Here is a 27,706-nt window from a genome sequence, read left to right on the forward strand (position 1 = left end):
CATGCAACAGTCTCAGGTCCAGCTGGGGGTGGGTGGGTGTTGTTGTAGTGCGACGCATCCCATTTTAAAACTTATCTGCAGCAAACTAATTTCAATCTGCTATAAACATTGGCATATACATGACCAATCCACTGTTTGCAACAGTGGGTGAAGGAATATAGCAAAAATTAATAAAATGCATTTTATACTATAAAATATCAGACTAGGGCAGTGTATGCATTACCAGCTTAAAACACAGCTTGGTGGTTCTTTTTTCTGTTTGGATCAAAACTGGTTTGGGAGGGAAACACATCAAAACGGAGCACTTCATAAGAAACAACAGGACAGGTACAGAACAGACATGAATTGTGGTCAATGTCATGTAGCGGGAGTGCACTGGTGCAGGGTAAGCAGGAGTGTGTATACAGCCTAACTCAGAGTAGACCCACTAAAATCAAAGAACAAGTTAGTCAATAATAACTTAACCACATTTGTTTCAATGGGTCAACTATGAATATGACTCAAATCTGATACGATCTTGGCTGCAAGTCCTGGAACACCTGCTCCCTGCCTTGCAGGCCTTTTTCCACCTGGCCTGGGAGGGTGGAACAGACTGACTGACTCCAGCTACAAAAGCTGTAGGGACTCTTGGGTTGGTAAATTGTTTAGGGAGCGTTGTTCTTATGGAGATTATTATTTTTTGTATCTTTATTTTTAGATCTTATTGTGATTTAACGTGGAAATTTGGTTGTGTAGCCTTTGATGTGTTTTATTTTTTGTTGACTGTTTTTGTTATATTTGTAATTACGTTGGGGGGGTGTAGTTTCCATGTTGGTTAGCTTCCTTGAGCATGGTTTTAACTATGGAAAGACAGCTTACAAATAAAATGATGTGTGTCTGAAATCACCTCCTGCCTCCTCTGCGTATCTCAAATTCCAGCAAACAAGTAACTTGGAGAAGCTGGCTCCCAGCCACTGAACTGAACACAGCACTCCCAGGTAGCAATAAAATGTCACTCTGCTCAGTTCCCATTTAGACATCCTTCAACCACTTGCTAGCCTGAGGGGAGAGGAGACAAAATCAGTGACATTATTTGCTAGTCACAGTGTTGCCTTTCCTTGGTCAAGCTAATGAGTTCTGAATTATTTGCAAAATGCCAACTGATGATTAACCTTTTCTTCAGCAGGCAGCCATTCCAAGGTCACTGGGTTTAGAAAATCACTACCCTCAGCATGTAGCTAAATCTAATTACCAATTACTGAAGCGTCCACAAGATTAAGTCAGTAGCAAGATAGTACATTGCTTCCAAGTTTTAGATATGTTCTTTGCTGAGCCAGTGGGTGTTGGTGGGTGTGTATGGTGTGTGAGGAAGAGGAAGCAAACACAAAATGGTGCTTGGCCACAAACACAACTATGGCACTTCAGGGAAAAAACAGTTGTTAAGTATGGTATGAAATCAAAATCAAATAAGTGTTGGAAATGTAAAGAGAAAGAAGGTTTTTTTATCATATGTGGTGGTCTTGTAGTAAGGTGAAAGCTTACTGGGAAATGATATATAATGAACCGAAAAATATGTTTAAAATAATGTTTGTAAAGAAAACCAGAAGCTTTCCTTTTGGGAATTATAGGGACAGAGCTACCCAAACTGTATAGAAATTTATTCATATATGCAACAAGAATGATGCAAGCGGCAAGAATGTTACTTGCCCAAAAATGGAAAGAAGAAGTAGTCCCAGCGAAAGAAGAATGGATACAAAAACTTACAGAATATGCAGAAATGGCAAAATAAGAAATCAAGATAAACTTTTATAAAAGAATAGAAATGGTTTGTTGAATATTTACAAATAAGCTGTAAACAGATAAGAACAATGGCAGGATTATAAGAGTTTTATAAGTGTATATATTTAAAGCAGATGAATAAATGAGTAAATTAAGTTAATTTGGAATATGCAGAAAATATAAAAATAAATTTAAGGAACCGCAGAAAGAGGAGGAAGGAAGTCGAGTTTTGAAATATTAAAATGATTGTAAAATTATCAAAATGTATAAAATTGAAAATCAAAAGAAAGAAAGAAAGAAAGAAAACACAACCCGCCAGCAAAATGCTGGTATAAAAAGAAGCTTCGGCACTGAGATACGTTAGGGCAGGGGTGGGGAAGATGGTGCCCTCCAGACTCCAAGTCCCATCAGCCCCAGACAATGGTCAAGGATGATGGGAGACATAGTCCAACACCGTCAGGAAGGCCACTGGTGTCCCTTCCCCAACTTGGCATAGTCAATGTTGGGATGGACCAATGGTCTGACTCTATATGAGGCAGTAGAGTGTGTTTCTTTGTATGAGCGCAAGCAAACCTTTCTCTTACATCTCCCTGCCCAATGCATTTCCTTCTACAGCATTCTTAAACAGTGTAAATTCTTTACCAAACTCCTGTGGGGGTGGAGAGGGTGGAAGTGGCTTGGGGAAAGGACTAAGACACACACACGTGCACACACACACACAGAGAGAGAGAGAGAGAGAGAGAGAGAGAGAGAGAGAGAGTCTCTTTGTTCTAAATAAGACCTATGCCAAGGCTTCCTTCTTTTGTAGAAGAAACTCCCCAGGTTTTCATACATGCAATTGATCGTGTAGTTCTGCCCTTTTTGGCCTTTCTCCTAGGCATGTGCCTTACGCCACTGTGGGAGCAAAAGCATGAATCTGACTCTGGGCAACTGAGATTGTCAAGGGTATGGAAACTTACAAGGAACAGTTGAAAGAATTGGGTAAGTTTAGCCTGGAACTGAGGAGACGGAGAGGAGATATACTAGCCATCTTCAAATATCTGGAGGGTGGAGCAAGCTTGTTTTCTCCTGCTCCAGAAGGCAGGACTCAAAATGAATGGATTCAAGTTACAAGAAAGGAGATTCCGACTAAACATCAGGAAGAACTTTCTGACAGTAAGAGCTGTTCAACAGTGAAATGGACTCCCTCGGGAGGTGGTGATATCTTCATCTTCATCGTTGTTGTTAATTTTATTATTTGTACCCCACCCATCTGACTGGGTTGCCCCAGCCACTCTGGACAGCTTCCAACATATATAAAAGCAGAGGTTTGGATGGCCATCTGTCATGATTGCTTTGGTTGAGATTCCTGCATTGCAGGGGGGTTGGACTAGATGAACCTTGGCGTCCCTTCCAACTCTACAATTATATGATTCTGACTCCTACCAGTCTAAAAGTGCACAGAAAAATGGTCCCCAGCTTCTTTACCTTTTTGTCCTCTGTTAGGCGACATTCAAAGCCAGTTCCTTCATCTTTACAGAGAAGCAATTAAGAGGCAGCTTTCCTAGCAGATGCTTCCACGTCTCCTTGGCCAGATGTCAGTGAGCAGCAGAGCACATGTGGCATCTTTCCATGCCCTGGGGCTCTAAGTGTGAAGCGGCTTGACCTCCCTTCACCCTGTTGCCTCTTTCCCAGGGCCGAGTGCTGTGTGTAGTTTTGAGCTGTGGGTTCATTATTTTTAAGTCCAATGTTTAGAACAGCGATCTTGACCTTTATGAATAACACCCCCTGCCCAACCAGCTGTCTGGAGCTGATGGGAGTCTTAACAAGATTGGGAGGACCACATATGCTCCACCCATGTCCTGCAAAGGCTGGAAGCCTGGGAGATAGCCAGGGTTGAAAGCCAGGATTTTCTGCATGCCCTCTGCCACTGAGCTGCAGCCCTTCCCAATCTCTGAATCATTGCCTCCCAAAGAGGCCAAATTGTTTTAGGCGCTCAAATGTAATGTGAAGTTCTGACCAAGGAATTCACCTGCCACCTGCTCTGCTGAAACTTCTGGTCTCTTACGAGTAGCACTTTCAAACCGGCAGCAACTACTATAATCTAGAGGGTGCACAGTCGCTGTTTTTTATTAATGAGTCCTCTTTGCTTGACTACACCAATGTGCTATTTGAGAGCCAGGCTCAAGGCCTACAGCTAAACTTAAGCGAAATCTGCATCTGAGATCTGATGCTGGAAAACCGTCTGCAATTGCAGCTTTTCAAGAACGTATGCCAATAATAAAAACAAAACTTTCTAGAGAAATGTAAAAGATGGACTAGTGTTTCAAAGAGCACAGCATTTCTTGTGTGTTTGTTTGTCCCACTTAAAATGGATATTTCAGCTGCATTACAGAAATGTTTAAAAGTCACTGAGTTATGAACTGGGTCAGTGGCTCTAGAAATTAGGTGAGCAACAAAAGCTATTTTTAGAGATTACTGTAGACCAAAGAGAATGTCCTGAATGAGTGGTATTCACCAGATGGCCTTGGGAGCAGCATACGTCCTGCTGTTGTTTACAGCTTCCTACCCTTCTTGCCAGCTTCCTTTCCCCAATTTCTTATGTTGTGGTTGTGGCACAGCTTTCCTTCAGGTCTGTAATCCTGAGCTCCTTAACTTGTGCCACATTAACACTCATTCTGCCCTTGCAAGACATCAGTTCCTTAGTGTGGCAGCACCAACTCTCTGGAACTCCCTGCCTGTTGGGCAGCCGATTTTCAGGAGGACAGTCCACAAGGCATTATGATTTACAGTGTTGAAGGCCTTAGTCAGGTCAATAAACGCCATATACAGGGGTTGGTTTTACTGCCTGCATTTTTCTTGAAGCTGTCGAGCAGTGAAAATCATGTACGCTGTCTCCCTAGAAGGTTGAAAACCACTTAGGGATTCAGGAAGGGTAGAGTTTGGATATAGTTAGGTGACGGTTTGCTAAGATCCTTGCAAGAATTTTGCTGGCCACAGCTAATAAAGATAGTTTCCACAATCTGTTCTGTCATCTTTTTTTTTTTTTAAGGTGATAATTTTGGCATCCCTAAAGTCTGCTGGGATCTCCCAGATCTTTTCGATGAGCTTGTGAAGTTGTTGTGTAAATTCAATTTCACCCACTTTGAAGACTTCGACAGGTATCCCTTCAGGTCCTCTGGCTTTGTTGTTTTTCATTTGGTTAATAGCTGTACACAACTCTTCCAAATTTGGAGATACTGCAAGCTCATCTGTAATTTGTTTTTTGCAGAATTTGTGAGAGGACCTCAGCAGCTATGGGGGAGGTTGTGGTTAAGGAGAAGCTGGTAATGTTCTTTCCAGAGCAGTGCAATAGCTTCTTTAGCTTTTAGAAGTGTGGCACCATCTGTTGAGCGTAGGGGGCATCTGCCATGATTTATTGGCCCATAGATAGTCTTTTGTGGCTTTCTGTACTTACACACTTATCATCATATGTATATGCTGATCTCTACACATGAGCCTATGTAACTAATCAATCCAGTATGAAGACAATCATGAAAAAGCAAATCCACTGTATAGCAACACTAAGTAAAAACACAGCAGGACAAAAAACAGCCAAAACAATGAAGACTTCTCACCTGTCAACAGAAGGGCAACAGAGATGGGGCCAGGCGGGACTCCCTGGAATGGGACTTCCAAGGCCTGAAGAGGGGATAAGCAATTGATAGGCGGAGGCACGGCAGCAGCTCCCTTCGTGAGGAATGTTACAAACATGTGCACTTGGGCTTGCGGGCACATAATCTGAAGAAATTTCCTTTCCTTAACATTTAAAGGACTCGTGGTTTAGCTTTAGCATTATGAACTGCATTTTATTAAGCTCCTCCATGAACACATCTCCTAGATTTAAAAGAGGCCCCTGGCAACTTTGTAGTGAATATCACTGACCTACATAAAGGAAGCATTTCTGCTCTTTTCTTGCTGCACAGTATCTTCTTGCAAGTATCAAGACTCTGCATGCCTCAATGGAACGCCGATGTGAAGTAGAAGGAAAATGTGCCTGTTCCCTTAAAAAGTTATGCAGGAGCAAATATTTGATTGAAGAAAGGAACTGATGAAAAGGTCCTTAGAGCACGAAAAATGCAAAAATGACATGTAAACAGTGGGAGAAAAGGCTGGTAATCCCAGGAGTCTTTGCACCGACCTTTGATGACTGTGGAGAGTTGGAGCTTGAGAAAAGAGATTTGGAGGGGGCAATTGTGGTGGAATCTGGCAAGATTTTTGGCAGAATTTGGTGGCTTTTTGGAATATTTTTTGAGGTGGCACTAAAGGCTGAGAAACCTAAGACGGCACATACCACTGCAACGACTGCATGCAGCTTCTCTTGTTTATCCCCTGTCTTCCTTTCCTTTGTTGCTTCCGCAATGAGAAATTTTATCTTGTAAGCTCCTCAGGGCAGGGACTTATCCTCTTGACTTCTGTAAAGCAGTGTGCCTCCTGATGATGCTATAGACATAGGTGTGCGTATTAGTTTATACATATTAATTTTGATATATTAATAATCAATAATGATGATAATGGGTGGTATCCAAACAACTCTTTCTGTCACTTCAAGGATTTCTGCTTGTGCAACAGAACTTTCTTCCCCTGCATACACCCTACATCCTCCCAAATCTGCTTTGCAGGGTTGCGAGGAAACCCCAAACAGATTTAGGGGCACATGACAGGTGTGTCCGTCCCACTGTGCAAGCAGGAAACCTGGCACTGATGGAACGAATTAGATGCACACCGCCCGTAATAGTTAAGCAAGTAAACCTTGATGCTACCATGATTTGGCAAAAGAGGAATAATGAAAACAGGGAAGATCAAGTCATTTGGGTTTCTGATCCTTTACATCTAAACATCAAGTGCAGCTCTGACACTGACAGTGCCTGCTGTGTTTTACACCCCTTTCATGAAGTAGAAATTAATAAGGCATTGTCTCTAAGCACACATTTTGAAAGTACTATAGTATTAGAGGACAGCTAGTTTAGTTCCTCACATCTACGGAGAATGCATTTTACAACATTGCCTACAGGATCACAAGCTATTCATAGTCTAGGAATCTTCTCAGATTTAAGGTGACTGGCAAGCAGAATGGCAAGGGTAAAAATTATGTAAGCAGCTAAGAATGGCAAGAACAAGCCAAGGAGTTCTCAGCAAAACACCTTCTACCATATTGCATCCATCTAGGCTTTAGGGAAAAGGAACAGGAAGCTGCCATGAACATCGAGCGAGGCCATCAGTCCATCTAGGTCAGCATTACCTACCCGGATTGGCAGCCACTCTGCAAGGGTTTCGGACATGAGTCTTCCCCCATCGCCATCTGGTGATGCCAGAGATTCTACATGCAAAGCACACTTTCTACTACTTGGCTATGGCCAAAGAGGACATCTGCATTTCTTGGGAGACAATTCACACAATGACTGAATTCCTCCACGAGCTACACTCCAATGCAAGGAAATGTTTATTATCCCTTGCACCTTCATCCAAAGGAAACCAGGGCAGCAAATGCGCAACCTACAAGTAATTTGACAACTCTGGCAATTACATGCATATGGATTTTGTTGCACCTTTCACACTATATATGCCGCCATCACTGCTTCTCAGAAGATACGCACACAATATGCACACAGGCCTGTTAACCATCAAAGATGACTGTCCACCTATTTGCAAGTCAAAAAAAAAATACATAAATACATACATGTCACATATGGCACCAAAGTGGCAATGCCTGCCATTAGTACATTGTTTGAATACAGTCAGAACCATTTGCCAAGGCTGTTGTGTTTGGATCGTGTTTCCGATAGATGGATGAGCAGAATGTCTAATGGGGGGGGGGCGGAGCGAGTGTGTTGTTTTTAAGAAACAGCAGGGAACAGATTTGGATACTTAACAGGAAAGGGGACTGGTGCAGATTATTCAGACCAGCAGCCCTTTTATCTCGGTGGCAATCCCAATGACAGAATGATAATCAAAGAGAGATAAAAGGACACAGTGATCTGCTGCAACTGTATGTTGGGAGTCTGGAAGAATCCCAGATTGCCTAAGGGAAAGAACAATAATATATGACAGACTCATGGAGGGTTTTTTTGGGGGGGGGGCTTCTGATTCTCTAGTACCTCTTCCCACCTAAACCACACCAGTGCCACTGGTTTCAGTCCTGACAGCTCAGCGTGAGAGCAGGTTTGCCAGTCAACAAGGAAATCTGGTATTCTGAAGATGCAGCTTTTCAGTATCCTTGCATGCATCTCAATTGCTGGTCGGTGCTAAAATAAATCTTAGACCCTGCAAAAACTGCTTGTTACCATTCCCGCAGCTGCACACCAACCCAAAGGCGTGTTTTCTCGATCTCACTTTGTCTCATATGAATGCAATTGAACAGTGATGTCATCTCTTCCACGGCAAAACCAACTGCCGCTCATTTGACTACATGCCAAATTATGTTGCAGTGTGAATTGGGCTTGTGACCCTGGGCAGAATTACTGGTTGTCTTGGCAAATGTGTGTGCCTAAACCCATGTTTCCTCAAGTGATGTGACTGCAGGGGAGGGGCATTTGTGGGGAAAAGACTGGACACCTGCTTGTTGCCCCTGCAATGCCCCACCATATATATATATATATATTCCTGCAGCTTTTATCTCCAATCTAAGAAGCTGCATGGGGAAAAGGCAGTCAAACAAAGCTTGGATAAGCCAATTGCAAGGGAGAATAAATGGGCGAGGCTAGCAGCTCTTTAATACACAAGAACTGAAATAGGCACCTTGTTGTATACATATGTGATTCAGTTTACAAATTCTATACCTGGCAGCCCAAAAAACTGGATTGTTTAAAAATGGTGCAAAAACAATGTGCCCGTTATATAACTTATTTTTGTCGTCCTTCCCGTAACTGTTTTTTTTTAAGCAGGTTATTGAAATGCATGGAACAATCCTTTGTAGTTTTGTTTTTCATACCCTTGTGTTGTGGCTGACTTATTTTTGGAAGAAGCCTTCATCTAAAAATGGAGTCAAAAGATACAGCAAAACAATAATCACACTGTTCTGTTGCACTGCATCAACACAATGGTGCAGAAAGTCTGGGCTCATTTGACCCAAGATCAGAATCCGGATTTTTGAAACAAAAACAAACATTGCTCACTCGCTCTTTCATTCGGGCTCACAAAGTGCCCTTGCTGGGATTTTTCATGGATTGGCCAACAACAACAAAAATAAACAAAGGTTTTCCAAGCCTCCACCATTCTGAGGCACTCATACAAATCTGGGAGCTAGGGGTGAACCTGTGGCCCTACCAGTGTTGCTGGACTACAACTCCCATCATCCCCAGTAGCTGCCCACTAGCAGTGCTTTAGTCTTATCTGGATTGAGCTCGGCTCTCACCCAGTCCATTACTGAGGCAAGACAACAGTCCAGCACACCCATTGCCTCACCTGAGAATGCAAAGAAGTAGAGCTGTGTGCCATCAACATACCGCTGACAAAATAGTCCTAAGTGCTCTCTCTCTCCTTTTAGTTTCTTCCTGCCAAGCCTCTCTTGTTAGTTTCCATTTGGTTCTCCCTAAAGCCAGCTTCCAATGCAAAAGTGTATTTTGGCTGTCATGTACGAGCAATTAGTGAGTGAGAATTATTGGAGGAGGAGGACATCCACCTAACTTCTGAATGCAGAAATGCTCTTTAAATGCTGAATTAAAGGCTACATTGCACAATATATGGCAGCTGCATTGAGTTAGATCAACAGCCCCTTTCTTCATTGCAAAACATGGTGGGAGTGGCTCTAAAACAGGGGAAAGTGCAGGGAGCAAGAGCACTTTCAGACCACCTGTTTATAGAGCATTCATAGGTAGGAAGGAATGGATGATGACTGGCTATTTAATGAGACTTCATTCTGATTTGTCTGCAGGGAAGTTAGACATGTTGCATCAAAGCAAGTCTCAACCTAGTGCATTCCCCCATTGATTGAAATAAGTCCAGTCTTCTGGGGAAGTGGGTTTGCTGCACAATGCCTTCCAATCAACCACACTTTCACAAAATGATTTCTGCACAAAATGCGACTCAATCCCACCTCAAAATTGCCACTGCTTGGAAGCTCCCTAACTGAGCATACCCAAACTGCCAAAAGAACACAGCAGCTTCGCAGAACAGCTGCTGTGAAGCAATGAAATTTGATCTTTGAAATTCTAATTGGGCAAACCTAGGAGAAATTTAGTGGCACGTGCAAAACTTTTTGTAGTGTTTGTCTCCCTAAAGGAGGAAATGGGCGGAAAGAGAATAAACTGATTTCTTGAGTCACTTGAATTGAGTGCAGCTACAGCTCTAGTCGGCAGTGACAGATGTAACAAGAAAGCATAAGGAGACTAAGTAAATCCACACAATGGTAAACCGAATGAGAACTAGCTGCATTGTAATTTCTTTCCTTCACCAGGTTTAATTCAGGTGAGGAACTATACCGATTTATATAGCTATATATTAGTAATTTTGCACTGATATTCATATGTATTTTTGTAATATTTCATTTAAGGTGTCTTTCGTTGCTTCCGTTTTTTGTACAGACATTTTAAAATATATTAAGTGGTATAGTTATTAAATAACCAAAATCAAAGAATAAAATAGTCAGAATCAGGCATTCGTTGATGGGCTTTAAAAAAAAACAAATAAGGTGGGTTGAGAGCATGCAAGAGAGTTCCTACACTTTCTGTATTTTCAATCGGGGCTTTTCTGCAACAGCAGGGTAGTTTCCACGGACCTGAGGAGGGTCTTATGTGGGACCTCCCACAAGGAGGCTTCCCCACTACACAAGAGTCACACTCAACCCTGCAGACAGTGATGGGGACAGAAGGCAGAGCTAGCATGCTTGTCTTCTCTCTCCCCTCCTCACAGCTTAGTTAAGCCTGGCAATGAGTACCGGAACAGGGCCAGTGGATGTCCTTAATCAGCACCCTGATGAGACAATGGACTGGATGAGGGCCAATAAACTGAGGTTCTGGAGATGACTGAGCTTCCCCCTAAGCGATCAGGTTCACAGTCTGAGAGATGCTCATTGATCCTTCTGTGTTGCTTGAGGCAGAAACGGCCTCATCTTTAATCTGGTTAGGATAATATACCAGCTGCAATCCTATGAGGGGCTTTAAATTTCATGCAGAGAAATTGACGCATATTTCCACCTCCCTCTTCCCATCAGGAACAGCCCAAAACTGCTGTGAGGACAGTCCCCCATAGTGACCCCTAGCACATAATAGGGGGATGGAGTCAGCATGGAACGAGCATCTCCAATTTTCCCTGTGCCTATAAAATCTTATTGCTCTGCCACTGGTTTTATAGCCACAAATGACTCCACATTTATTATTAAAAGTCTTGAGCATTCCTATACCGTGTCTGCCATGAAAACTGCCAAAATGCACGGCATTGTCTTTAAACTATGCTAAAGAGGTATTCTAATATTAGAATGCCTTGAGGAATCAGAAGCTAATTTGGTAAAAAAAAAAAGAGAGAGACTTGCTAGTGATCCAAAGTGTTTAGATTTTCACCTTTTATGTATAATGCCCAACAGAGAGAAACAGATGCCCATTCCTGTTCTTTCTTGGCATCAGATTTTCATAAACTGTATTCCTAACAGGCACTCTCTTTAAATGTATGACTGAATGGATCCATACTTAAAATACACATCTTTCCAAAGGCTGGAGAGGCAAAACTGCCATTCATGGCTGCCCCAACTCTTTCTTTCTTGGGGGAAGAAACCCAGAGCTCGGGGGGGGGGAGAGAACTGCTTTGCATGCAGAAGGTCCCATATTCAATCCCCAGCATCTCCAGGTAGAGATGGGTGTGTCCCTTGCCTGAAATTCCAGAGAGTTGCTGCCAGTCAAATGTAGACAATATTGAGGTAAATAGACCAGTGGTCTGACTCAATATAAGGCAGCTCCCTATGTCCCTTGCCTCCACAGCAGTCGCCTTTCAGCATTTTCATTGCTGCATTGTTTAAGGCAATTTTTGTGTGTGTGCATATTTTAATTACCAATCTTTATAGGGCAGTGGTCAGAGTGTTGGGCCCAGAAGAAGAGGGTTCAAACCCTCACTCATGGGGTAAGCTCACTGAGTGATCCTTGGACTAGTCACCGTCTCCTATCCAAATGTATCTCAAAGTGGAGTTGTAAGGATAGCGGGGGGGGGGGGGGTGGACGGACCATGTGACACCACCTTGAGCTCCTTGGAGGAATGGTAGGATATAAATGTAATAATAATGTTATGTTAAGGTATGTGCAACTGATTTATATGCTTTATAAACCACACAGAAGTATATTTTGGCATTAAGCAGTATACTATTACTAATAAAAAGGTAAAGGACCCCTGACAGTTGAGTCCAGTCACGAATGACTCTGGGGTTGCGGCGCTCATCTCGCTTTACTGGCCAAGGGAGCCGACGTTTGTCCGCAGACAGTTTTTCTGGGTCATGTGGCCAGCATGACTAAGCCGCTTCTGGCGAAACCAAAGCAGCACACTTACCTTCCCACCGGAGCGGTACCTATTTATCTACTTGCACTTTGACGTGCTTTTGAACTGCTAGGTTGGCAGGAACTGGGACCGAGCAACGAGAGCTCATCCCATCGCGGGGATTTAGACCACAGTTCCTCACTATTACTACTAATAATAATAATACCAACAACAACAACAACAAAGTAAAAGTGGTGAAGCAGAACCTACAGAAGTTGTAGCCTCAATAGCCAAAGCTGAGACGAGCCCACACACACTGCTGTACAACCACAAGATGTGGTACTGTGCTGCCACTTGGATCTCCTTTGTGTGCCTCCTCCTTGAGAGGTGCGGAGGGTGGCAACACGAAAATGGGTCTTCTCTGCAGTGGCTCCCCATCTGTCGAATGCTCTCCCCAGGGAAGTTTGCCTGGCCTGGCACCTTCATTATACACCTTTAGGTGCCAAGCAAAAACTCTGAAGAGGCAGTAAAAATGCCTGCGAACTAGCAATGTGGAAATCACTACGGGAACGAGAGGAGAACTAGATCTTTGCCACTGCACTGAATGGGCATCCTCAGATTACTATTTTGTTCTACAGAAGCTAAATAAGAAAAGAAAAAAAAACACTGGTGGCTAGAATGAAAACTGTACTGTTTTCAGTTTCCTGTTTTTGTTGTTGTACACCATCCTGATATTTTATGATATGACAGTAAAGAAGTAACTTAACAAAACAAACCAACAACATAACATACATGGAGAACCTGTGGAGAGGGTGGTCAGATGCTGAGGAGGAATAGATCAGAGAGCCGGAGGACCCCAGGAAGGTTCCCAGAGGGTTAGGGGGGGAGGAATCTGACCCAGAAAAGTGGCTCAGTGGACTGTGGGGCGTGGGTAGAAGTCTGGATCCTAGAGAAGGGCATAGCAGGCTGTCAGAAGAGTACTCCACCCCTGTGACAGTGGATACCCCACACCCAATGCCATCAGCCACGGAGCTGCCTTTGTTGGTCCTCCCTGTCAGTGAAGAGCCACACCTTTCTAAGGAGTCACTGAGAGAAAAGTCAAATGTTGATCTGGCTCCAACTCTGTGCCCAGTTCCGAGGATCTGGCAGGAACAAATCTCACAGAGCCAGCCTTCTCATTTGTATGCAAAAAAAGGGACTGGACCACTGGAGGGAAAAGCTTTCCTTTCTTGCTGTTAATTGCTGTTACCTGAGGGAGTAAGATGTGGGGAAAGCCAGTGTATAATACAGCTTCCACCTGGAGGCTGCTTAGAGTATAGCAGCAATCAGCAATGCCTTGACAGCCACGACTTCATCAGAAGCACAATTCTGACAGAATTACAAAACACAGGTGCCTTGCTTTATAATACTGAGCCAAATAAAAACAAGCTTTTGAACTGGGGTGAGGAACCCTGGGCCTGGGGGGTCGAAAGCAGTTCTCCAGGTCTCTTTGGAACTTCCCTCAGGTCTTGCTCTAAGCTGGTTATAGGGAACCTGTGGCCCTTCACAGCCTCTTGGACTCCAACTCCCATCAGCCCCAGCCAGCAAGGCCAATGGACAGGAATGCTAGGAGATGAAGTCCCACTCCTGCTCTGAGCTCTCCTCAAATGTGTCTTGGAGGGAATGCGCCTTTGAACTGCCTCCTGCTTGCCTGGATGGAGAGGAGCATACATGGGCAGAAAGCTCTGTCATCTGTGGGGCTGGAATGTGCAATGGCAAGAGCCCTACCCCCCCCCTTTGAGTCCCCATCCCTGCTTTGGAAGACCGAAATGTGGCGTGGTTCTTTTATAACTCTGCTCCCAATTTGTGTTCCCTCACCAGCACCATCTGCAGCCAAGTTAACACAGCTTAATCGCATCGCATGCAGCAAGATGAAAATATATTCGCAACCAAAAATGCCAAGGTGCAAGTTCTTACTTTCACTTCCACCATCTTTCCGCCATGTTCGATGTGCCTCTCGAGGTATTCTGAAGACAGCAGATCACTGAAATGACAGGCAAGGAGTGCTCTGTTATGTGACATTTCCTTAGCATGTAAACACTGGCGTTTAAAAAGCAAATACTTTTCTCAAATGTTCCTACACACACACTAAAAAAAACTTGACAGTTAGCTCTAGCAAAGCTACATTCGAAATGTATCGTTTTTCATAAAAGTACTGTATATTCTGGCGTATAAGACTACTTTTTAATCCAGGAAAATCTTCTCAAAAGTCGGGGGTTGTCTTATACGCCGGGTGGAGAATCTGTGGTTGAGTATATCTCAAACTCTATTTTAACTGGAAAAGTTGGGGGACGTCTTATACGCCCAGTCGTCTTATACGCCGGAAAATACGGTAGCTATGCTGAAAAGGTGCTGCCGGTGTTTTAGAAATCAGTGAGCTAAGAGATGCAGGTAGCAGACAACCCAAACCCCAAACGGATGCGTCAAACCTAAAAAATAATAGTAATACAATAATGCAAACACTAAAAGGCAATGACTCGTTTCTTTCCTAACTCAAACATTTCAGTGTTCCTATTTATAACTATATAATAATATGAGCCTCTAGGTTTCAGGTACACTCCCATTATTTTTGTCATTGCTATAACAATTACAATTCTTTCCGATAAAAAAAATACTAATTTTAGCAAGTAAGTATAGAAAGCAAGATGGCTCCAATGGATTTTCACCTTACTTAAATCAGTTGTTAAATACCATTTTTCATAGGCAGAATGAGCATTTCATGAGGCAGCGTGGGAGAAATCGATGAACTATTTGTTCACACTGTTTATTTGTTTTAAGAGCTATGAAATAAGGAGCTGTTTCTGACAAGTCCGCGCATTTTGAAGTGATCTTTCTATTTGTCCCGGGAAAAGATTCTGCTTAGAGAATTCTCAATTACACATACAGAAAAGGTGGCAACAAGTGCAGGTATTTGAGAAATTCCAGAGCAAGGGCAGCTAATTCTGTAGCATCAGTAACCAGCTCCACGCAATGCGGTACTATCCTTCCATTCTACCTGCTGCTGTGTTGCTAAATGGGTGGTACTAATATGAACACAATGTAACATATTTTTCCATGTATAACACGCCCCCGTGTATAAGAAGCCCCCTATTTTGGGGGGCTCAAATTTAAGAAAATGGGGGGGAGGTGGCCTGGAGTTCTTGAGCTTTTGGGGGGAGCATTGCCCGCAGTTGTTGAGCTTTTTTGGGGGGGGGTTGCCCAGATTTGTTGAACTTTTTTGGGGGGGATGCAGAAAATCACTAACCTGAATGAAAAACGCTCAGAATCGCTCACATCACAGGAGCCAACAAACGTCTGCCCGCTTGCCAACAGCGGCCGGCAATCCAACGCCCAATTGCTGCATCGACAGCCTATCCACAGCAGCCCGTGTATAAGACGAACCCCGTTTTTAAACATTATTTTTGAGTAAAAAAAAACCTCGTCTTTTACACTGAAAGTATGGTATATGGCCCAATAAACTCTGTTTGGCCACTGTCTTTTTAGCATGCAATAAACATTGCAAGATCCAATGACTTAATGATAAATGGGGAGGGGGGTGGACACTAGTGTAAATGAAAACCTTCCCTTTACCAACTTTTTAATTAGAGAAAGGGTGGGGAACTTTAGGTCAAGAGGCCAAATGAGTCTACACAGAGTTGGAAGGGACCCCAAGCGCCATCTTGTCCAATGCCCTGCAATGCAGGAAGCTCAACTACAGCATCCATGACAGATGGCCACCCAACCTCTGCTTAAAAACCTCCAAGGATAGAGAGCCCACAACCTCCCAAGGGAGGTCACTGTCGAACAGCTCTTACTGTCAGAAAATTCTTCCTGATGTTCAGTTGGAATCTCCTTTCATGTAACTTGGATGTGACCAGTTCAGGTCCTAAACTACAGAGCAGGAGAAAACAAACTTGCTCCAATGCTACATCTTCCATTTGACAGCCCTTGAGATATTTGAAGATGCCTATCATATCTCCTCTCAGTCTCCTCTTTACCAAGCTAAACATGTCCAACTCTCTCAACTGCTGATCATAACGCTTGGTTTCCGGACCCTTGATCAACTTGGTTGCCCTCCTCTGCACACATTCTAGCTTGTCAACATTCCTATTAAACTTTGGCACCCAGAAATGGACACAGTACTCCAGATGTGGTCTGACCAAGGCAGCACTATTAATTCCCTTGATCCACCAGACACTACACTTCTGTTGATGAAGCCTAGGTTAGCATTAGCTTTTTTGCTGCTGCATCATACAGTTGACTCATGATGACACAATTCTCATTTAGAAAACCCACCAGGAAAGTCAACTTCTATCTTCAAGAAGTCATGTTCAGAGATATACCCAACACATGCATTTAAAAAGCAAAACAAAATTTGACCACACCCTAAGGAAGAGCAATTCATCGTTCAAAAGTCTGGTGGTATAAAAAAACGGTTTTGCCTGGCACCAGAATGCATTTATACCTTGCTTGAGCATCAGGAGTATATTTGAGGGCTATCTGTAACTAGTTTTGGCAATTTCTGGCTGTGTTGATGAAAACCAAACAACAGAACAGGCTTGCATTCCATACAAATTTAAAGCTGTAATCCTATACACACTTTCTTAGGAGTAGGCCCCCCAATGAATTCAGGAAGACTTACACACCTCAGGAGGCATGCACAGGATTGTCCTGCAAATGCTTTATTTTAGTGCTGCTGACGTCTTGTTTACTGATACAAAACAGAGAGTGCAGAACTCCCACCTCACTTGGAAACCATCCTCTTAACGCTGCTGCTGAGAGTAAAGAAGAATTTTATGAATCAAATAAAAGTATTTCTAGAACACACTGCCAAAGTTTTATGGCTCTTGCTGCAAACACCGCCACATCATACCAAACTGGGGTGGGAGCTGATTTGTGGGGGATGGCCGTAGCTCAGTGCTAGAGCACATGTTTTGAATACGGAAAGCTCCATGCTCAATTCCTGGCATCTCCTGCTAGGTCTGGGAAATATTCCTGCATGAAAGCCTGGAGAACGGCTGCCTGTTGGATACAGACAATACTAAGCTAGAAGGGCCAATAGTCTGAAATCAGTATAAAAGCAGCTTTCTGTGTTCAATAGGAACATTATTTGTTTTTAACAAGATACAGGCTAATGTTTCCCAGCGTGGAATGACAAAGCCCAGTTTTTAATAAATATTGCAAACATCTTGCATAGATTTATGGGAGACCTAACAAAAATGCAAGCCACTAACATAAGGCAAACAGCAGTAGGAGTTTTAATATGGCAAAACCGAATCGTACACCACACATGCCAATTCTGCTGTACTTAAAGGGCATAGCCTTTTGTTACAAGGAAATAATTGGCTTTTATTAACCTTCAGGGCGCAAACAAAAAATCTAAGCTAACGCACAGAGTTGGCACTTGCCCTTGTGACATAAAAGCACAGATTTGCGTTTGCAACGAAATCATTTGCATTTGAATGGTGACAAATAGCATGATTCTTTCATGTCCCTTGAAATCGGAATAGTGTTGCTTGACAGCAGGACTACCCTGAAATCCTGCTAGCTTGAAAGTAGTGGTGGTGGTGGTGGAGGAGGAGGCAACATATACATTAAGGTGCCACTACAGCTCTAAACCACCTTTAGGCTCACAGGCAGCCATTTTGGGTTAAAACAAGAATAGAGTAAAAGGAATCAATGCAGAACAGCCAGGTAGTCAGATTTCTTGGAAATCTAGAATAATCCTGTTGGGGATAGCTCTTCTGGGTGTGTGATGAAAATGGGGGGGGGGGGTCGTTTAGGCCCTACTGATTCAAGGATGCCCTGACGCACCCCATTTCGAGTCCTACTGATCCCAAAACACCACCAGCAGTGTTTGCATACATCTATGCAAGCAGGGGGGTTCCACCAGTGTACCAGGAGTTCCTCCAGAGCAAAATATGATGTCCCTGCCAATGGCACTCATCTTCGGAAAGGCAGCATTCATGCTGACCCTCTTACGCCTCCTCAGCCAGACTCCAGATGAAGATATGATGGCTCTGTTAAGCACATTTAATACTGATGAAATTGTAAGATAGTGAAATTTAGAAATAAGTACTTAGTCCTTTATCAGGCATCCCAGGTTCTTTGCATTCCTTGGCCAGAACACTTGAAGGCAGGAGAGGGTTCACTTCTTACCAAGCATTCAGGGGGAAAGAGCTGCAGCTCAGTGGCACAGCACATGCTTCTCATGCAGGAGGTCCGAGTTTCAATCCCTGGCATCTTCAGGTAGGGCTGGGAAAGGACTGTGGCTGAAACCCTGGAAAGCTGCTGCCAGCCAGGGTTGAAGATTCTGGGCTAGAATGGTCTGGCTCAGTACAGTGGTACTTTGGTACTCGAACGGCTTGGCTCCCAAGCAAATCAGCTCCCTAACGCCGCAAACCCGGAAGTGAGTGTTCTGGTTTGCGAACGTTCTTCAGAAGCTGAACATCCGGTGCACCTTGGTTTTCGAACGTTTTGGGGAGTTTAATGGACTCCCAGAACAGATTAAGTTCAAGAACCAAGGCACCACTGTATACGTCAGGAGCAGGTGTCAGAAGCAGATGAGCAATAACTCACATGTTGTCAGTGAAGTTAATTCTTTATTCAAGGAAACAAAGACAGCTCAGCAGGCCAGGCAAAGAGAGCACAGAAACTCTTCTCGGTGGAACTTGCAGTTGCGAGGAATGAAGATACCCACCTTCCCACAGCTCCCTAAGTCTCCTCCACCCCCAGTTCCTTCCCAAGCAGTCTGAGGCTCTGTTGCCTTGGCCTGTCTTTGTTCCTCTCTCTTCATACGTCTTTGGATTATGTGAAGGAAGCCAGGCAACTCAGCATCTTCAAGATACATATTGTACTGGTTGACAGAAGAGTAGAATCATGAGCACCACTATAAAATGCCCATTCAAGGGACGTAAAAAAGTTATACAAGAAAGCCACAACTAATCTTCTACTTCAGCTGGCAAACAGTAGACCTCTTAATTGCTTAATCACAGACTTGGGGGAGAAGAAACTGAGCCAATCCTAATTATCCAACCACAGACTCCAGAACATGACCATGGCATCTTGAGTAAACCACCATCAATCATTTATGTACAACAAACACGCTAGATTAGAATTCAGCATGCACAACAACTAAGGCAAAAGGCAGCGTCTATTGCAGAACTACAAACATTTACATTAAAAATCCAGACACAATGCAACTTTAGGTTAGAAAACAGGTTATCCTTTCGGTTCAGAACTTCTGGTGCCACATTGTTTATAGTGTATCAACACAGCAGCAACAAGGGAAAGGAACCTATGGTTCTCCAGCTGTTGGACTACAACCTCCATCATCCCTTGGCCATTTTGGCTTGGGCTGATGGGAGCTGGAATCCAACAAAATGGGAGGGGACAGCTTCCCTGCCCCTACCCTACAGCCCCCATTATGATATGCATGGACTTGTTGACACTGCAGGCAAAAAGCAGGATGTCTGCCTTCTTCTGTTTAGGTGCAATGGTAACACACAAGCAATCATCCATTATCTTTCAGGGGTGCTTTGCACTTTTAAAGAGCATGCACAACAGCATCCCCCCCATCCCCAGGAGATGCCACATAAAAGTTAGCAAAATTCTAGGAACAGCCATGGTTCAACTCCAGATCCAGTGGCAGAATTAAAAAGTTTCCTTTAAAAAGAAACTCACCTCCTCTACAATGCTCATCAAACTCATATAACCACATTGTTTCGTGGCTCTCTGAATCCTGCCCCAACACCATTTGGCACAAAGGGCAGCTGCACTTTGCTTTTTGGGAATCTAATCTGCCATCCTGCCTTGGAAATGAACAAGGGGAGCAGCCTTAGCAAAAGGCAAGAAGCACCAGCAACAAAATATTGCAGGGTGTCCTACATTCTGTGGTACTAAGCATGCTGAGCCTTCAGTGGGTTGTTTGGGGGATCTTTAGCCCCCTTAGTTTTTAAAAGTGGGGTGCTTTTTGTCCCCCCAAATGTGTTCCCTCTTTTTTCTCGCTGGCCCTGTTTCTGGCTCTACTGGTAGCACTCGCCACTTGACTTCGCCATTGGAAGGCGTTTGTGTCGGTCCTTTGCACACCACATCTTTGGTGAATCAGTTTGTGAAGGATGACAGGGTGACTATGACATGGCTTCTGCTGTGTTACTCAGTACAATTCCAGTCTCTTCCCAGAAGTGGGTCTTGCTGGCAAGTGGAGGGTATTGTGACATTACTGGGGCTGGATTTCCTCTCCTTCATTCCTCTTGTAGTACATCCACTTACAGGAAAGGCCTAGAACCTACTGTGCAAGCTGGAATCCTTCACCAACAGTCAGCTGACCTACAAAGAATATCATAAGAAGACTATTTGTTCCTAAGTAATTCCACTAATGCTCTTTCTTTCTGCAAACATAGCAGAAAGGGAACTTACTGGAACAAGGAGGAGGTATTTTTAAAGTGCTTGTCCTTCCCTGTAGAAAGAAGTTGGCTGGTACATGCACTCTCATGCTTCACTATGTGTTTTTTATTTTATTTTACGTATCTTTAGGTGCCAGGTGAAAACATTTTCCTTCAACCAGGCGTTTGGCTGATTAACATTATGAGGCTTTCAAAATGTGTTTGTGGGAGTGTGGTTATTGATTTGTTTTATTATGTATTCTGTGTTCTCATTTTGCATTTTTATGTTGTGAACCACCCTGTGATCTTTGGATGATGAGGAGCATACAGATCGTAGAATCACAGAATTGTAGAGTTGTAAGGGACCCCCAGAGCCATCTAGTCCAACCTCCTGCAATGCAGGAATCTCAACTAAAGCATCCATGCCGGATGGCCATCCAACCTCTGCTTAAAAACTTCCAATGAAGAAGAGTCCACAGCCTCCCAAGGGAGTCCATTCCACTCTCAAACAGCTCATACTGTCAGAAAGTTATTTTTGATGTTTTGTCAGATTCTCCTTTCTTTTAACTTGAACCCACTGATTTCGGGCCCCACCCTCTGTACCAGCAGAAAATAAGCTTCCATGCGACAGCCCTTTAGATATCTGAAGATGGCTATCATATCTTCTCTCCATCTCCTCCTCCTCTTTTCCAGGCTAAACACACCAGCTTATTTATTATTTAATAAATAATAATAAAATGATTGACACAATTAATTGAAATTTAAAAATAACAATCTTGAAACCTGTGACTTAAGATAGTCAGGCAGACGAAAACATCTTCTTGGCAGTAGCTCTTCAGAGTTTTGGATGGGGGTCTTCCCCAGTCCTACCTAGAGAAGTTGAGGATTTAACTGGTGACCCTTTGCATGCAATCCATCTGCTCTAAGCAGTGAGCTACCCCAAAACCTACTAAGGCTGCGGTCCTAAAGGACATTTATTATAGGACAGGTTCTAGTAAACCCAGTGGGACTTATTTCTGAGTAAACACACTGAGGGGTAGCACTGCAAACCAACATTTCCCACCACTGTAAGTGGTATTTCTGCCATTCCCACCGCCATTCATGACTTTTAGGCCCTCAGCCATTTCAGTGAGATTTTGCAAGGCATCCTCAGTTCTACATCCTTGTGGAATCTCCCTCAACACTGCTAAATTATTGATATTTTAAAAGAAGAAGAAAAAACCCTGTTCTGATGCACTATGTGCTATTTATAACCAGGGGAGTGGGGGGAATCAAACTACACAAGGATGCTGCAGCTCTGTGCTGCTTTTCAGCTGTCAAGCACAACGGATGCAGTTGCCAATTTTAGAGCCAACCAAAGAATGGAATTTTTATTTATGAGAATGTAATGGGGATCTGATAATTGTAACGGTTTCTATGAAGGGAGAAATGAAATCAAAAACAAATCGTTAGTGGTGCCCATTTTAAAAATTCACTATGTAACACTACGCCAATCTAATTTGGTGTAAACTTCCCACACCCCAATAAATGTGTATATATTGCAATTTAAAAAAACAACCACCACCCTAAATGTGGTAGAAATCTCCTTCCAGAATAAAATGCCTAGTTATTTTAGTGCATCAGATTAGTCACATGGATAAAACAAATTTATGTTAGCAAACGAAGCAAGATCCAATCCTCAGCATACATCAACACAAAAAATACATCAAAACAAGACTTTTCCACCATATGCTAGCTGCATCTCAAGTCACAGCTGCATACATTATTGCCCACCTGTTAATTAGTCCTGCTGTGAAATGTTTATTCAAGGACAAACACATCACCTAGGTGGCATCTAAAATGGATGAAAAGTTGCATTATTTTTCTAGTCCAGGGATGGGGAGATCTATGGTCCTTTAGATGCTGTTGTACTCCAACCTCCATCATCCCTGAACATTGGTCATGCTGCCTGCGCTGATGTGAGTTGGAAACCAACAATAGCTGGACGGCCACAGGTTGCCAATCCCACCTCTAGCCAAACATAAAATCAGACATAGAATCAAAGAATTGTAGAGTTTATGCATGTGTGAACACTCTATCCAGCCACCAGGCCGTGCTCCTGAAGGCACAGCCCTCACCAGCCCTGCCTGGCTGGAATGTGTCCTCAAATTGTGATGTCTCTTGCTTGCCTGGAGGTGCCTGTGTATACAGAAAATTCTCTGACTTCTGCTTGGCTGGAACGTAGCCTATTGTACAAAGCCACTTTCACTGTTCTGCCAACTTTTGCCTCTGGCCCTTTCTACTGGGCCCACCACCACTGCTATACAGCTCCCATTAAGCTAACCATGAAGTAATATGGCCCTCTAGCTGAAAAAAGGCTCTCCAGACCTCTTCTAAAGGTAAAGGTAAAGGGACCCTTGACCATTAGGTCCAGTCGCAGGCGACTCTGGGATTGCGGCACTCATTTCATTTTATTGGCCGAGGGAGCAGACGTACAGCTTCCAGGTCATGTGGCCAGCATGACTAAGCTGCTTCTGGCGAACGAGCAGTGCATGGAAACGCCGTTTACCTTCCCGCCAGAGCAGTACCTATTCATCTACTTGCACTTTGACATGCTTTTGAACTGCTAGGTGGGCAGGAGCTGGGACCGAGCAACGGGAGCTCATCCCATCATGGGGATTCAAACCGCCGACCTTCTGATCGGCAAGCCCTAGGCTCTGTGATTTAACCCACAGACCCACCCCCATCCCCAGATCTCTTCTACTGCAATGGTAATCCAACAGGCACTAGAAATCGCATGGCTCAAAAGAGCTTGTTTATTATTTACACTACCAGTTCTACCAGTGAGAGCTGGACCATAAAGAAGGCTGGTTGCCGAAGAATTGATGCTTTTGAATTATGGTGCTGGAGGAGACTCTTGAGAGTCCCATGGACTGCAAGAAGATCAAACATATCCATTCTTAAGGAAATCAGCCCTGGGTGCTCGCTGGAAGAACAGATCCTGAAGCTGAGGCTCCAATACTTTGGCCACCTCATGAGAAGAGAAGACTCCCTGGAAAAGACCCTGAGGTTGGGAAAGATTGAGGGCACAAGGAGAAGGGGACGACAGAGGAAGAGATGGTTGGACAGTGTTCTCGAGGCTACCAACATGAGTCTGACCAAACTGCGGGAAACAGTGGAAGACAGGAGTGCCTGGCGTGCTCTGGTCCATGGGGTCATGAAGAGTCGGGACACGACTAAATGATAAACAACAACAACCAGTTCTTACTATTTCAAAAGTGTGAAGGCAGCTAGGGCTCAGACACAGAGTTCCTCAAAATAAAAAGACTGAGAGAATATGGGGAAAGAATATTGTTATAGATTGGGGGTGGCTTAAAAGCTAGAAATTAATAAATGGTAGGATTTTGGTTATTTGGACTTTTATAGATTGTAAGGTAAAGGCAAATAGACCATTAGGTCTATTTGTATCTGACTCTGGGGTTGCTGCGCTCATCTCGCTTTATTGGCCGAGGGAGCCGGCGTACAGCCTCCAGGTCATGTGGCCAGCATGACTAAGCCGCTTCTGGTGAACCAGAGCAGCACACGTAAACGCCGTTTACCTTGCTGCTGGAGCAGTACCTATTTATCTACTTGCACTTTGACATGCTTTCGAACTGCTAGGTTGGCAGAGCAGGGACTGAGCAACAGGAGCTCACCCTGTCACGGGGATTTGAACCGCTGACCTTCTGATCAGCAAGCCCTAGGCTCTGTGGTTTAACCCACAGCGCCACCCGCGTTTTATAGGCCAGTGGAAAAGTACAGGCTAAGCTTTCTTTCCAAGACAGGGCATCACCTAGGATAGAGGCATTAATATGACAAACGGGGTTGATTGCCCATCTGAGAGCCTGGAAAACAGGAAAAGAGAGTCTTTAGCAAGGTGGGCTAGGAAGAAGAAGGGAGAGGAAGAGACTGTGATTCATCTTGAGCAAGCTGGCTGAAGGCTGGCTGGGAGAGACTCCTTTGACTCCAGGGCTGCACTGCTGTGGGGGGCAAGCACCTCTTGAAATGACCATGCAGTAAGATCCAGACTCCCTCCATGAAAACTGAAGGTGTAAATGTGTGAATAAAACATATTTTTCAAAGCTGTGACAGTCTCCTCCGTGTCTCAATTCTCCAAAGGAACATAGACCTTGGGTGAGTGCCTGGAATCCCCTGGGATCTTGCTATTGCTTGGCAGAGAGTAGGGTGGTACCCAACATTTGTAAACAATATCATCTTGAAAGCAGCAGGTGGTCTAGCTTTTGCCTACTACATTTCCTTGAAGGGACAAGGAACTGGGGTGGAAAAAACTAGCTCCACTGAGCCATGGAGCAAGCATGATTTAAGAAGCAAAGAGTAAAGCAGGAAGGGGGGGGGGTGAAATAGGAAAAGGGGAAGGGGGTGCTATAGTAGAGGGGAACAGGTAGTTGTCAGGTTTTAATTTTAGCTTTTTTGAAAAGATATCTGTTTTATTTAGCATGCCACCTTGAGATCACAACATCAGAAAGTCAGGATAGAAATACAGAAACACACAAAGGTAGCTTGGGAGAAGCTGGGATGCAGCTCCAATGGGCAGCTGCTGAGGTTTGTTTCACTGCTTATCTAGCCCATCTTGATTTCATGATCACCAAAAGCAAAGTCAGGTGACCTGGTAAGAACGATCCTAAGAACAAACCTTGGCACAAATAAGTGCGCCCCACTGTTGAAAAAGGGACATTTCCCCTACAGTCAAATCCTAAAGATAAGATGGAAATGACCATTCCATGGGCAGCATGGGAAGCAGGAATGCTAAGTTTGTATGCACAGACGCCAAGAAAGTTTTAAAGAGAAACATTCAAATCACATTCCCACTCCAAAGGAGCCAGGCCAGAACCATAATTTTTCAGCGTGTCTGCTTACTATGCAAATACAGATGTCTTTTTTGTGCACCTGCAGGAGAGAGAGAAAATCAGAGGTGTCCAGCGACCTCAAGGGCAGAGAGGCATTTTTTTTGCAGCGTATTACATTATGATTGTATGGAATAGTCTGGATATTGTTATTAAGCTATTTTACAAATACTGCTTTGTGGTTCATCTTTAAATGGCAGCCAGCTGTCTCCACCCTACTGCGGAATGCTTAATAAAACTTAATGCATTTACAGAGTTAATAATACATCACTACAACCAGCTGTTAAGAGCAAGTGAGGATATGTTTGAAAACTGGCATTTGGAATATCAAGATGAAGGAGTTACAGGAGATCTAAACTGGACAGTAAACACTAGAAGGTGCCGTCTCCCCATTTTGGTGACACAACTGAACAGCTGGACGTGTCATCACCTTTCATAATCAACTGTGACTCAATTGTGACTCAATTGTATACATAAAGTAAGTTGTAAATGAGCCACTGTTAAACAACCGCTCCACCATCATGCCATTATTGATTTCACTGAACTTCAGCCTCCGTGTCAGACAGTATGTAAGCTTAAATGTGCCAATGTTGACTTTTCCTCTAGAGAAGATGGCCATAATGTCACCCTCTACTTAAGTGTCATGCACTTCCAGCTGGTACCTCTCCCAATTGCAGCAGGAAAGCCTGACGTCCTCAAGGGGACAAATTACTTTTGGCCAGCAAGAGAAAGTGGTGGGAAAGAAGAGCCCACACCAAAACAATTATTGCTGCCTTCACGATTTTCATTCTGGCAACGCATGCAACTTCTCCAAAGGCATAATTCCGGATCCGGCAGCTCACCCAGGAAAGATGCCAGCAGATTTCCAAAGAAAGCTTTTCCTTTACTCAAGGCAGCTCTGTTCCAAAACGGAAGACCAGCTTCAGATAAGGCTGCAGCCTTGAGGGACTCTGAAGAAAAACTGCATCCAGAGAAGGCAATACCAGCCTGCTCCAAGGCACTTCTATCCCAGTTCCAAATTCCTCATGATTTCAGTAGCCCTAGTTCAGACATCCCTCTACACATGATGGGAAAGACACAGTCACATTCCCAACAGCCCTGTCCCACCACCCTCCACACATCTGGACTGAGCTTTCGCAGCAGGGAGGCTTCCCTACTCATGTAGGCTCCTTGTGCAATCTAGAACCCTACCGGAGCAGGGTTGTTCTAGATCACGGGGGAACCCGCATTAGAAGAGCAGCCTTCCCACTGCATACATTCTGCCCCATTGCATAGAGCAGGGGTTGTCAACCTGGTCCCTACCGCCCACTAGTGGCCGTTTCAGGATTCCAGGTGGGCGGTAGGGGGTTCTACGGCACAAGCTGAATTCTCCTTCCATCAAGCACTGGTGGGTGGTAAGGAAATTTTACCATCAAGAAAGATGCATTAGTGGGAGGTAGGTATAAAAAGGTTGACTACCCCTGGCATGGAGTATAGGGGAACAGGGCTGTTGGGAAAGCAAATAGATGAATCCCCACTTCACCCCACAAATGTGATGGGAAATCCTTGGACATGGCAAGTAGGATATCAGGTTTATGTGACTGCTTCCTGCACATACCATTCTCACTTCCTGTTACCCAAAGAAAATATATTAGCAGAATATGATACTGGACTGTGACTCTACTTCCTGAATCTGTGCAAGCAAACAAGTCAAGGCGCTTGACTGTGACAGCTATGCAGCTGGGGACGCAGGGACATCACACTTTTTACGTATAGGTTCTCAAGCTCCAGCATGTAAAAGACTTCAGGTGATGTGATCGGAAAGCGGCACCTGAAGCCTTGACCAGCCTGGTGCCTCCCAAGTGCTTAGACTACAATTCCCACCATTTGTGCTTGCTGAGGCTGATGGAAGTTGGAATTATAAACATTAGGATGGCGCCAGGTTGGTGAGGTTGCCTTAAGTAGCCCCTTCCAATCCATCATTACAGCAGGCTAGACAGAGGGGCTAAAGCCCTGCTTCGTTGGCATTATTCAATTCCCCACTAGATGGTAGGGCCTGAGATATTCTTATTACGCCCCTCCAGCCACTGCTGGTCTTTATTTCTTAAGCACTTAATCCATATCCTGCTATGGATTTGTTGGGGCAGGGAGAAGCCAGAGTGCTTAAAGTCAGCAACATAATAATCAATCATATCTTCTTGAGCCAAAGGCTTTTATACCATCACTCAGACAACAACATTAAACATTTATGCAGGCTGAAAGACACTA

The 27,706-nt window shown here is 44.0% G+C and overlaps 1 protein-coding gene across 12 annotated transcripts in view; it reads right to left on the reverse strand.

Moving 5' to 3' along the window:
• ADAM22 (ADAM metallopeptidase domain 22) overlaps positions 1-27,706 on the reverse strand; it is a 125,814-nt gene that overhangs the window by 60,981 nt on the left and 37,127 nt on the right. For all 12 annotated transcript variants that reach the window (XM_033166217.1, XM_033166218.1, XM_033166219.1 and 9 more), the window contains exon 4: positions 14,131-14,197. In XM_033166217.1, the coding sequence (XP_033022108.1) occupies positions 14,131-14,197 (67 nt within the window). The remainder of the gene's footprint in view (positions 1-14,130; positions 14,198-27,706) is intronic.

The sequence above is a fragment of the Lacerta agilis genome, chromosome 12 (genome assembly GCF_009819535.1).
Source record: "Lacerta agilis isolate rLacAgi1 chromosome 12, rLacAgi1.pri, whole genome shotgun sequence".
Classification (NCBI taxonomy): domain Eukaryota; kingdom Metazoa; phylum Chordata; class Lepidosauria; order Squamata; family Lacertidae; genus Lacerta; species Lacerta agilis.